The following is a 13241-nucleotide window of genomic DNA, read 5'->3' as shown; positions in this document are numbered from 1 at the left end:
ATAGGCTTTGTTGAAAGCATACTAGTGTCCAAGTTGTCATGTAAAAACACTTGATGCGATTTATCAAGCAATACTTTTTCAACAAAGATTCACTTATCTTTTTTTTTAATATATAAACACACAAGTAATGTTTCTGTAAAATTACCCTTTCATTTGAGGTCTGTTAATGTTATTACCACTTTGATTGCTACATTCATGTATCACATAATGAGCTCCAGACTACAACAGTGTTCAATCAGTATAAGAATTATGTTAGTTATTTGTAAGGAGGACTTATTTTCCTTGCGGTATCCATAAGTCAGTAGTTCTAAATGCAATTGAATTAATAGGGGCAAGGAAGGAGTGTTTTTTATATTTCTACTAACAATTCCCCTTGTAACGCCTAATCCTTTATTCTTTGGTTTTGTGGAATAATGATGATTATTATACTTTACATTGCCAATGAGCATAAGGATTATACTGTACATTACTAATGAGCATATGGATACCTTATAAGAAGGCTTTTACTTGCAGAGCAATTGTTTTACACACTTATATGTTTATTGGGCAGAGATTGCTCATTGTACTTAATGTAGAATGAGCTGAACTCAACATTAGACATATCAAAATACCAGGAAAAGTGTTCAGCAATATTTCTGATCTTGTACTGCACAAAGTTAAATTAATGTGCATTAGATTATTTCAAATGATTTGTAAACAGAAATCAACATGTAGAATATTGACGACTTATAAATGCATTAACACTGCTAATGACATGGGGCATCCATAAATCTCTTCTGCAAAAAACGCCAACCAATACAAAGTTAGTGGTCTCCTCTGAATGATTTATAAAAGCTGTTTGTTAGAGGAGGCAAATGTATGCACAAATCTCTCAATGTGAGGCAGACAAATGAAAAATGTTATCTGTTTGCTGAAGTTCTTTGACAAGACCATATTTTGTATTCCAAAAGTTATCCTGGATCTTCTCATTGAAGGAAACAGATGATGTTATACATGATTCTCCATAAAGTTTCTGATATATACACATATAATAATTATGCTGTGGTTCAGTAGGCAGGAGGTATGGTCCTGTACATAATTTATATAACCTGATCTCGAGTTCGTTTGAGGCCAGTAACCTTGGCAGCCAAAAGAAAGGCCATCCCAGTGAGCACTTCTGTAACAAAGGATATCCATGCCAAAGCCAATGACCAACCAAAACGTATGTCAATTTCTGACAGAATTCCACTGCCTACAGAGTAGAGTGCATAGTTAAATGCTGCAGCTGAATAAGCAATGTAGATGCTGATTCCAGTGAGAGTTACCAGTGCTGAGTGGGAAAAAAAAAAATATATTAGTACATCAGAACATCAGAAATAACTCAAAGGGAGGATAGTGTTATTAATATTACATATTATATTATCTTCAAGCATATAGTACTTTTATGAACAGTAGAGCTAATACAAATCTAAAGTAAATTAACTGCAAAATACATTTTTTAAAAAACTTTTCTTTAAAACGTTCTAATGTGTATAATAATAGCCTTTTGAACAACCCAAAATAAACAACAGAAGACAGACATAAGACGGAAGGGCAAGACAAGAAATGTGTGTAAGTCCTCACACAAGTAGGGACTAGTCTTTATTTAGTAAATAAGTTAGAACCACTTTTTAGGGACCAGGCATTTATATGAATTTGTAGTCACCAAGGTTGTCATGTAATGGATAAGTGATCTTCGGATTAGAAAACATCTACCAAATTTTAGTAATTAGCATTTGTGCATCTGGTATATGTTGGTATTTCTCTGATATACAGTATACTGTTTTCCAAGAGGAAACTCCACAAAGTACGAAACATACATGATCCACTCTAGGTTTGTTTCAGTAAGACATAAGTTGTCCTATCAGGGTAACCCTAGCATGCTCCTGCAATGTAGATGGAAGTATATAATTAATTAATGAAAAGGAAGTATGTCAGAAATTCTGCATAAAAAGGGCATCCTCACCAACAGTGAAGTATATCTGCTGTTAGACCTCAGCAGTAGAAGCATATGTCTGAATCAGAGTTAAAAAATGTTAAGCATTTTGAAACTCTTCTTGTGTGTAATCTCATTTATTCAGCTTTTGGTCATGTACACATAGTACATAGTGCTCTGCTGCATCACTTCTAAAGTAAATTCTCCCATTTATCAAAAACAAGACACTGGAAACTTTGACAGTTATGACATATCATAAAATACAGACTTGAGATATAGTCTGGTCTTTCCTCCATAGGTATTCAGATCTAGAGAATTCATTGTTACATACTACTCTCCAGATATCGCAGACAAAATGTGACACCTGGGAATGACAGAATTTAGTTTGAGTAAAAATGTTATCAAAAAAGCATCACTTTAGAGCCATGGGAGGAGCTTCTGGAACCATAGCAATAACACATTACAAAACCTCGGTCCAAAACTTTTGAACCAGCAGACAGGCCCATAGCATATGCCAGAATCCACTATCTGGAGCATGAAATTTCGGGCAGGCAATAGGTACTCCGTCGACCCATCTGGGACAACTCAATTTGGGTGTAATAGATTCTATGGAAAATAAACTGATGGATTTGTTTATAACGGAGGCTAGAGGTGGCGTCACGTATGGCCTTAAGCCTATGGGTCCAGTTCATCTAGAAAGGGTCTCAAGTCCATTTCTGAATTAGACTGTAGTTTATCTAGGTCATCTGGGACAATCAAGAAATTTAGGTTAAAATACAGTGCAGAGATGGTATTGTGGGTACCCACTGAAGACAATAGGGACTTTACAGGAGTAGATTGTATCAAGAGGGGAGACATGGGAGAACTGAGGGCCCAGCACATGCTTTAGATGTAGGTAGCAATAAAAGGCATAATTAGGTATTCCCCATTCCCGGAGAAGCAGGGTAAAAGATTTTAGGCACCCATTGTCATATAGCTGACCCAGGACAACGACCCCATACCTCCTCCAAATGTTATAATCTCGTAAAATACCAAGCTCCGCAAAGGTGAGAGAGGGGGTCATGGCCCCCTAGAATGCAGTGAATGGAGTGCCAAAGAAGCACCGCTTGCCAAACAATAAGCAACACCTGCCAGGAGCATCTACCCACCAGTAGCACAGCCAAGGGAGTAAGAGACCCTGACACAGAAAGGGAGAGCCCCACCTGCTCCCTAAGGAACTGCAACAATGCTTCAGAGTGTGGACTCCCCTGCCAACCAATCAAATGTGTGAGTAAGGCAGCATTATAATATAGACACAGGTTATGAAAGTCTAAACCCCCTTCACCCTTGGATCTACAAAGTACAGACAGTCTCTACCCTACACAAATGTGGAGATGAGCCTGTCAATGCCCCAAAACACAGACCTGGTGAGGCAAAAGGGGGAGTGCTGCTGAATGTATAAAATTTGGGTTGGACAATCACTTTAAATAAGGTAATCCAGCCTGTCTGTCACAAAAGCTAGGATAATTGGATCTTCAAAGTCTGCCTGGCTTGGCTCTACTCCTCCCAGAGGCAAGAAGTCTAATGAAGCAGAAGGTTTTCTCCAGGGACCCCCGCAAGGAGGTTTGGACTTCGCAGCCTCTGATCCGCATGTCGCGGCCCTCTGTGGGAGTGCCAGGAGAGACCTGTTGAGAGAACTAGTTAAATTGGAGGGAGAATGGCAAGATGAGAGCTCTTGAGATAACTGGGTAAGAATTGGTTGACAGCTTGGAAGCTGCAAGAGTCTGCAGACAGGAATAATCACTAGGATGGTGGAGCTGTACATACAAATGCAAAGTATGCGGACAGAAGTACCACCTAGGATGATAGGGATAAACACAGAAATGTGAAAGTCTGCGGACTAGAATGACCAGACCGTAATGATAGTCTATGGATAGGAATACCCACTGGGATCAGGGCCGGATTAACCATAGGGCTAACTGGGCTACAGCCCAGGGGCCTATGGCATTCAGGGGGCCTTAAAAGTGCTGCTGAGCACTTTCACTGCGGTCCTTCCCCGACGAGCTGTAGTCTCCTTACTGAGGAAATCTCGTGAGTCTCACTCTCACGAGATCTCCTCAGTAAAGAGCGTACAGCGTGCTGGAGAAGGAGGTAAGTGCCGGGCGGGGGGCGGGCAGCTCGGATCACAAGGGGGGGCCCTCATGGGGAAATAAAGGGCCCCCTGTCACTCACCGTACTGTGAGTGCCATTTCTCCTGTGTTCAGGAACCGTGGCCGTCCGCCATCCTGAGGGTCTGCACATGTGCAGCCCTTATCAAACCTTCAGTACCTGTTGCTTTTAATTGATTGAAGGATCAGGCAACCCTCCCTATTTAAACCACCTGTGATCATTTCCTGGTTGCGTGATCTTGGAGTCTCATTCCCCATGAGCCTCTGAAGGTGTTCCTGTGTTCCTCGTGTATTCAGCTCCTGCTGATTCCTGTTTACTGCTATTGTGGTTTCCAGACCACTTCAACTCTCCTGTGTTCATCGTGCCTGCACTTAGCTGACTCCTATCTGCTAATACTACCGGACTCCTGTTCGTTTCAACTCTCCTGTGTTCATCGTGCCTGCACTCAGCTGATTCCTATCCGCTGCCTCCGTTTCCACTACAGAGTTCCTGATCGTCTCAACGCTCCTGTGTTTATCGTGTCAGCTCTCTGCTGCCTCCGTTACTACTACAGGGTTCCAGACCGCCTCTACTCTCCCGTGTTCAGCATGCCTTCTCTCCGCTGCCTCCACCACTACTACTGAATACCAGACAGCCTCAACTCTCCCGTGTTCTTCATGTTTCCAGTTTCACTTACTACTGCTTCCTGAGTATTGCTTCGTTGATTCTGGATTACCTGCCGTGCGCTGCACCAACCTGATTACCGCTTCCACCCTCCAGTGGTCTCTCCTCCTGCCGGCCTTCAGCCGTTCAGGTATCCCTGCACGTCTCTCTGACAGCCTGCTCTCCTGAACTGCGGTATGCATACTTTCCATTGACTTTGCTTTTGTATTGCATATCCATCTGGACTGAGTTGTGTTCTCCTCCGGAGCCTCCTATCCACTGAAGCTATTGTTACCATTGACTTTGTTTCCTATTGCCTGGATAGCTATTGTGACTTTGTATACTTCAAGCAGTGCTTGTCAGTTATCGTTGTATTGTGGATATCATCGTGGGATCCAGTTCTGTGTGTCCCGTGTATACTCTGCTTTACATTCATCTCCTCGTGCCCCTCCTCTCATATATATAGCAGTGGTACAACTTGCTGACGCAGACCACTGACTCCTGTTCCCTGTGACACCAGTTTCAAGTATCCTCTCACATAAGCAGTGGTGCAACTTGCTATACGCAGACCACTGACTTCCCCGTTACCTACTTTCACCTGGATTCCATTCCTTCACTATAGACAGCGATACAACTTGCTATACGCAGACCGCTGACTCTCACTACCTCCTCGCTACTCCTGGACATTCCTCCTCACTATAGCAGTGGTACAACTTGCTATACGCAGACCACTGACTTTCCTCACGTTCCTTGTCCATCTGGTTCCTCGTGTACATTCATCTACTCATTACCAGTTGCTGCTAGTCATAGACTTTCCTCGAGCATTCTCTCACCATCTGCTGTTTCTCCTGTTCCGTTGTCACCCTGCTACCAGAGAACCATAGTACCAACTATATTACTCTGGTAAGTCCATCATCTGGTGATATCCTGGGCAAAGACTCCTAGTGCCCGTGACACCCCCTTAGCCCAGGGGCCTCCATTCCCTTAATCCGGCACTGACTGGGATGCTGTAGCTGTATAGATTGAGGCGATAGTCTGTGGACAGAAGTGATCACACTGGTGCGACAGTCTGCAGGCAGAATTAACCACTGGAATGGTGGAAGTGTTTATACTGTGCAATAGTCTGTTGACAGGAGTGACCACTGGCAGAATAAACCACTGGGTTGGTGCACCTGTATATACTGAAGCGATAGTCTGCAGGCAAGAGTGACTACACTGGTGTGACAATCTGCAGGCAGAATTAACCACTGGAATGGTGGAGCCTTGTAAACTGAAGCAATAGTCTGCGGATAGGAGTCACCACTGGGATGACAATCTGCAGGCTGGGTAACTGCTAGAATGATGGAGCTGTACACACAGGTATAGGAGAGAACAGAGAGCCATGTCTTAGCACTTGCAAGGTTGCTGACTAAAAGAACAGGCACACAGGATTGACAGCAGGTGCTTCAAATATAATAGGCAATGAGTGAATATCCAATGAATGGAGAGCAAAGAGAATAAAAAGATCGGATCTGTGCATATGCAGACTCAAATGCAAGATGGCATCTGCCAGAAGAGGAGCGCAACGGTCAGCGGCAAAAAGGTAGGCATGTCAGACCTTGGCCAGAGGAACCGTGATTCCGTTGTGTGACACAGTCACAGTAAGTGGAAGCTTTTTCCAGGTATGGGACTTCTGCTTAAAATATTCTGTAACAGGGTCTAAGTTTAGAGAAATAAACTCAACACTGGAATTAGAAATCCACACTCCTAAATACTTGAAGCGCAGAGTCCATTGTAAAGAATGGGGCCTTGAGGCAGCCAGGGGTATGACACCATGAAACGGAAAGACATAGGACAAAGAGAGGCATGCGCATCAGACAGGAAAAGCAGCATGTCGTCGGCATATAAAGCTATAGAATCCAGTACCTTGCCAAACGGAAGGCCCAGAATTTTCAGATATGCACAGATCAAACATGCCAAGGGCTCTATAGCGAGGGCAAATAAAGTGGGGGATAAAGTACAACCCTGTCTAGTTCCCCGACCCAGACCAATCAGGGCTCACTTCCCATTGTTTGCCAAACAGCAGCCGGGAAGGTGAGTCAATCCAGGCTCACCTCCAGTCATTTGTATTTTTTGTGTCGCGGTGAGCCTTGATAGTCACAGCGCAGCTCATGCCTGGCAGTTGGTATTTAAGCCGCCATGCCCACCTTTTTGTCAGAAGTCCAGTAGCGGTGAAGGAAGACGGATGTCATGGAACCTCATCCTTTAACTCAATGAGTCACGCTACATCCACCTTCTTTCACTGTCGCCATACTTCTGACAAAAAGGCAGGCGCGGCGGTTTAAATATCAGCAGAGAAGTACAGCCGAGTCAAGAATAGATGATGTTAGCAGCAGGGAGCACCTCTGTGAGAAGACCACCGGAGAGGAGTCGCCGCGTGAAAAGACAGCCGGAAAGGAGGCGCCCCTTCAAGAATGGAAGACAGCAGCGGTAGTAGAGAGTCCTTGTAAGGGCTAGGAGCACCCCTGCATTGAAGGGCTGTAGACAGTGGAGGAAGCACCTGAAGAAGCCAGGTATACTATGTGGAGCAGAAAAGTATAATTCCTGTTCGTTACGTCGGGCACAAGGTCTGTGGAACAATTCGGGCACTAGTCCCGTGGTTGAAAAAGTAGGATAATTAGGAAAAGGTATGCTTTTGTCTGGGTGCATAACAGGTTGTGAGCACAAGGCCCCTGAATATTGAGGCACCAGTCCCCTCTGTGTGTTGGGCTATCAGGCCCCTAAGTGTGTTGGGGTACCAAGCCCCTCTGTGTGTTGGGGCACCGAACCTCTGCATGTTTTGAGACATCAGGTCCCCTGTGTGTGTTGAGGCATCAGTACTAGGCATAGTAGGCCCTGAGGCACCAGTGAAACCCAAGTATCACGCATAGGAGGACTGAGGCACCAATGAGCCCCAAGTACAAGCCATAAGAAGCCTGAGGCACCAGCAAGCCGCAAGTACCAGGCATAGGAGGCTTGAGGCACCAGTGAGCCCCAAGTACCAGGCATAAGAGGCTTGAGGCACCAGTGAGCCCCTAAGAATCAGGCATACGAGGTCTGAGCCCATATGTACCAGGAACAAGACGCCTGAGGCACCAGCGGCAGTGGAGGCCTGTGGCACAATCAGGCAGTAGGTCTGAGGCAACAGCACAACCAGGATTAGCTGGATGCATGACTAAGATTAGTCTGTGGAGCCGCACACTAAGCTGAAGGCCTGTGGCAGAGTTCAGGTGGGAGGCCTGTGGGTTTGAAATTGCATTAGGCCAGTAACTGTAGGTTTTGAATTCCGCTAGTGAAACTGTGCCCGATCTGTCTCCATTGTATGTGTAGGCAGTCCTTTTGTGGTGTACTTTTATTGTGAGGCCTAGTAGCTCTGTGACCATTTGTGAGGTGGACCGGTTAGATTATACACTGTACATTTTATTGTACATGTTATTGTCTGCTATGTAACCTGTGTATCTTTCTTAGTATATTCCTCTGTAGGATCCAGAAGTCAGGCCCCCATTAAAGGTAGAGATGTTCACTGACACCCATGTTTTGGTTTTGGATCTGTATTAACTTCGTGTTTTGGTTTGGTTTTGGCAAAACCGTCCTCGTGTGGTTTGGTTTTAAATCTGTATTTTTTCAAAAATTACTAAAATATGCTAAAACCACATAATTTGGCTTTTTTTTGTTCCTACATTGTTATTAGCCTCAAAAGCACTAATTTCCCGTCATTTCCAGTCAATTTTGAACATCTCCCAGGTCACAATATTATTTTCATTCACTTTCGGCCAAAGAATGCAGCAAGCTGACTGGATACTTATCGACAGTGCAATGGCACAAGCACACGGCATTTCACAGCACACCTAGGTAACATTGTCACACAGCAGTGTCAGAAAAGAAAAGTGGTTCAAGATGGAATTGTCTTTGGGCCAACCCACCCACCCACCCATATGTTAAAAAGGTTTAATAAACTCACACAGATACAGGAGAGTAGGTACAGTTTAACAAAACAAGCACTTAAGCGACAAGGAATGCCACTTTTGTGGCTGAAGTGCTTGGTTTTTATTTAGCCCCCACAAAAGAAGCTACCAATGGGCTTAAGGCAGCTAAGCACTCAATGAACTGTAAGACTGGATGGTTACTAATCGCTAGAGCAATGCCACAAACACGGCAATGCATGTTTGTACATGGGTCTCCAAATTGCCTTTTTTTGCTCCCAGTATGTAAAGAAACTGTTTGACATGTCTATTTGTACGCTGTCCTTAAAATAATCCTCCACCATCCTTTGGATGTTGATAGTAGGATCAGGTGGAGTTATTGGCAGAGATGTCACGGTTTTTGGTCAATTCTTTTAGAACAGACCAGGGATTAAATGTATCAAGCTGAGAGTTTTTCGGTGGGTTTGAAAAGTGGAGATGTGGCCTATAGCAACCAATAAGATTCTAGCTATCATTTTATAGCATGAACTAAATAAATTATAGCTAGAATCTGATTGGTTTTTCAAACCCGCCAGAAGACTCTTAGCTTGATACATTTACCCCCAGATGTCAATATGTTGTGAAGAGTCATCTGCATCATCCCTGGGTCTCTTGGGAAAGCTAAGTTTTTTTCCTAGCAGCAGTTGCCTGAGAAACTGAAGGAGGTGACGCTGTTGTGTCACGTACCACTTGAGCTGTCATCTTGCACACCAGGAGTTCTTTCCGTCTTTTGAGATCTGGGTCAGTTGGAAACAAAGAAAAGACTTAGCTCTTAAACCTAGGATCAAGCACTGTCGTCAAAATGGATTGTTCTGATTTCAAGAGCTTGATAATCCTGGCGAAGCAAATAAAGTACTTGATCTACAAGTCTGACATACTTAGCGTAATTTATTTGTTTCACCTCCTCCTTCAGTTTCTCAAGCTGCTTTTCCAAAAGTGGAATTAAGGGAATCATTTGGCTCAAGCTAACATTTGTTTGAACTTACTTCACAGGTGACTACTTTGAATGGTTTCAGCACCTTGTACAACATGGAAAGTATTCTCCACTGCACTGGACTAAAATACATTCCCCCTTGTTTCCCAGTGTCATGACTTGTGGAGTAAGCGTGGATGGCTTTTCGCTGTTCCTCCATCCTCAGAAGCATATAGAGGGTTGAATTCCACCTGGTTACCACCTGTTGCTTCAGTTGGTAGCAGGGCTAATTAAATTGTTCTTGTAGCTGCTGCAATATCCTACATGCTGTTGCATTCCTTTTTGTAACAGATCGTCAGCTGTATGCCTCTTAATGAAGCCGGTGATACACAGAGTAGTCTGCCTCTGAAAGTATCTCGATGCTTGGGATACCAACACCCACTATTCCTACTAAAAAAAAAAAGATAAGTAAAATGACGAGATGATGAAAATATACACTTACCTTCATAGTGACGGCGTTGATTTCCGAAGAGTCTGTTTTACGTGAATAGCGACCGATATAATGACCAGTGTTCCGTTGGGTATATTTCTGATCCAATGCCTGGTATGTAAAGATGGTAATCTTGTAGTCAGGTATATCAACAATCCTATCAACAATCCAGTTTGCAATCCAGTTAGTCTGCGTATCCGTGGGATGCTTTCCGGCGCGTGGGGTAAAACAGATGGGGGTGTGTCGACGGAAGTGACGATAGGCCGCGGCCGCAGCTCAGTGAACTTCCGAATCACGCCTGCGCATGCGAGTATACGGAGGAAATAATCTCTGTTCTGTCATCTGGCGTTTGTGGCCACAAACGCCAGACGACAGAACGGAGATTATTTCCACGGATACGCAGACTAACTGGATTGCAAACGAACACAATCTTCTACACATCCCGGGACCGGGTAAGTCCGCTCCAGCATTCCAAATATCTGGACATCCATTCCAACTGGAGGTCTGTTGATGTTTTACCGATTGGCACGACATATTGGTCATTTTACCCTAAAAGGGTTTTGTTGATAGGATTGTCGATATACCTGACTACAAGATTACCATCTTTACATACCAGGCATTGGATCAGAAATATACCCAACGGAACACTGGTCATTATATCGGTCGCTATTCACACACCGCTTTTTTATTATATGAGGCACTTATCTGTGCACCATTGACATTTCTACGGGACCTCTATTGAATATCCTGGACATTGTGACTATTGAAAGTGAATCCGGAATTCTTTATCGGTATCACCGGTTGATACATCTATATGGCAACAGTTTGTTTTGATTTGTGTTGATCCAGTATATACCTGATATACCTTATCCAGTTTCCATGGTATAGGCTGGTTTGTTATTTGTGACATCAGTAACACATGCTACTGCTGCTTACTATTTTATCAGCACTTGTATGATTAGAACTTATGCATAATTGAAGTTATATGCATGAATAAAGTGATTATCATACCGATACACACCATTATTTGTTTTTTTGGCGCCACCAGGTCATTCATTGTTTTATATCTAGTCCTAACCATAACCCTAACCCTATGATTAACATAACTCTTTGAATGTCTTCACTGTCACAATTCAGCCCTGGCATGTAGCATTTTCGGAATTAACAGCCGTTGCGTAACAGACTCTTCGGAAATCAACGCCGTCGCTGTGAAGGGAGGAGTATATTTTTTATAATTTCGTCATTTAACTTTTTTTTTTGTATGAAATAGTGGGTGTCAGTATTCCAAGCACCGGGATACCGATTACCACCGCTCTGGAAAATGTGACGTAGTTGGGTACATGCTACTGCTGTTCCTGCTTGTGGAGGCGAATCACCAACCCAGTTTGCCCAGTTAAGCTTGTCCACATATCTGGGGTTAAGTGTACAGTGGGTAGAATGGTATTTTCTAGCCCAGTAATTACATTTTTACAAACCTTCTGGAAGAGTTGAGGAATAGATTTTCTAGTAAAATGGTGTCATGATGGAATTTGGTAAAGGGGACACAAGACCTAAATTAGCTGTCTAAAACCAGCTGCATTTATATTTGATATTGGATGCAGATCTCATACTAGCATAGTCGACATGGAGTCTGTGATCCGCTTTGTGACAGGGTGACAGCTTTCATACTTGCTTTCTCTTGCAAAGGATTGTTTAATAGTCAATTGTTGTAAACTACTAGTAGTCTTCTTCTTGGTCTGATTCTGGGATGAAGATCCACCCCCAGCAGCAGTAGCAGCAGCGGCAGCAGCATCGGGACTAATGCTCAAGAATTCTTCTGAGGAATCCTGGATATTTAAGGAGTCATCTAGCCTTAGCAACTTGGATTAAGGACTAACTCCGACCTGCAGTGAGGATATTGATGAGGACGGTGTTGTGGGTGTAGCTTGCAGGTGCTGGGATCTAGGTGAGAGAAGGGAGCTAGCTGATGCTGGACTGCTTGTTGTTATTTTTTTAGCATAAGTTTCTGATTTTTCCAAAAGCTTTCCATGAACACTCTTCAAATGGCATAACATGGATCAGGTTCCTAGATAGTTAAGGTCCCTACCTCTACTGACTGTGGCTTTACAAAAGTTACAAATGGCTAAACAACTGTTGTCAGGATTTAGGTAAAAAAAAATCCTCACAAAATACGTGGATATTTTGGTTTTATGCCAAGGCATGACAATGGCCTTCTTCTTATCACTGGCAAGAACTGCTTCCACTAGTGCAGGACTTACACAAACAACATTATCGTCATCAACATCCTGATTAGCGCCGTCATCAGCTACACAAATATCCCCCTCATCCTGTTGCAATTCCAAGGTGGCATCCTCAATTTGTGTATCACCAGCTTCACTTGGGCTGTTCATCCACAAATCTGCAGAAATGCTGAAAGGAGGCTGCTTTATGAGTACAGTATCAGAAAGATCAGGCTTACACATAATACTCATGGATAGACTCTACTCTGGGATTTGTGTCATTTCTGAATCTGAACAAACAGTTTCATCTGCCTTACTGTTTTTTCCAGCTCGGATTTTACACTTAAAAATATTTGGGCACTAAATATTTTGAGTTTGAATGACAAGGTCATGCATCATCATGACTGACCTTATAAGAAGATGCCTCACTGACAGTTGCAGAACTAGCATTCATACAGAAAGGCAAAGGCCTGATTCTTTCCTCGCAACTGCATATGTAGAATGGAATGTTTGCAATTTTATGTTTATTTGTAGTTAACTTTGTCTTGATTACAGGTATTTTTTTTTTAAACCAAGGTATAAGCTTTTTTTCCCATTTTTGTTTCCGACTTAAAACCACTATGCACTTGAACATATGCTTTAGCAGATGATGTAGAGGGATTACTATCATCATGACTGGTGCCAGCAGCTGCTCGGTGCTCCTGTTCTTCTGTGGACTGATGTGAATCTATATTTAAAGCACAGAGCAATGTGACTGGAGAGTAACAAGAACACTGCTACCCCTGTTTAGGTGTGACCAATGGCACAGAGCAATGTCACTGGAGACTTATAAGAACACTACCACCCCTCCTGTTTCTGTGTGACTAATGGCACAGAGCAATGTCACTGGAGACTT

The 13241-nt window shown here is 43.3% G+C and overlaps 1 protein-coding gene across 1 annotated transcript in view; it reads right to left on the bottom strand.

Annotated features, from left to right (window-relative positions):
• Positions 1-518: 518 nt before the first annotated feature.
• Positions 519-13241, bottom strand: part of TMEM114 (transmembrane protein 114) — an 82126-nt gene continuing 69403 nt past the window's right edge. The window contains exon 4 of the mRNA XM_075179844.1: positions 519-1309. Within this exon, the coding sequence (XP_075035945.1) occupies positions 1080-1309 (230 nt within the window). The 3' untranslated portion in view covers positions 519-1079. The remainder of the gene's footprint in view (positions 1310-13241) is intronic.

The sequence above is a fragment of the Mixophyes fleayi genome, chromosome 7 (genome assembly GCF_038048845.1).
Source record: "Mixophyes fleayi isolate aMixFle1 chromosome 7, aMixFle1.hap1, whole genome shotgun sequence".
In the NCBI taxonomy this organism is placed as follows: domain Eukaryota; kingdom Metazoa; phylum Chordata; class Amphibia; order Anura; family Limnodynastidae; genus Mixophyes; species Mixophyes fleayi.
This window is presented reverse-complemented; position numbering and strand designations above follow the sequence as displayed.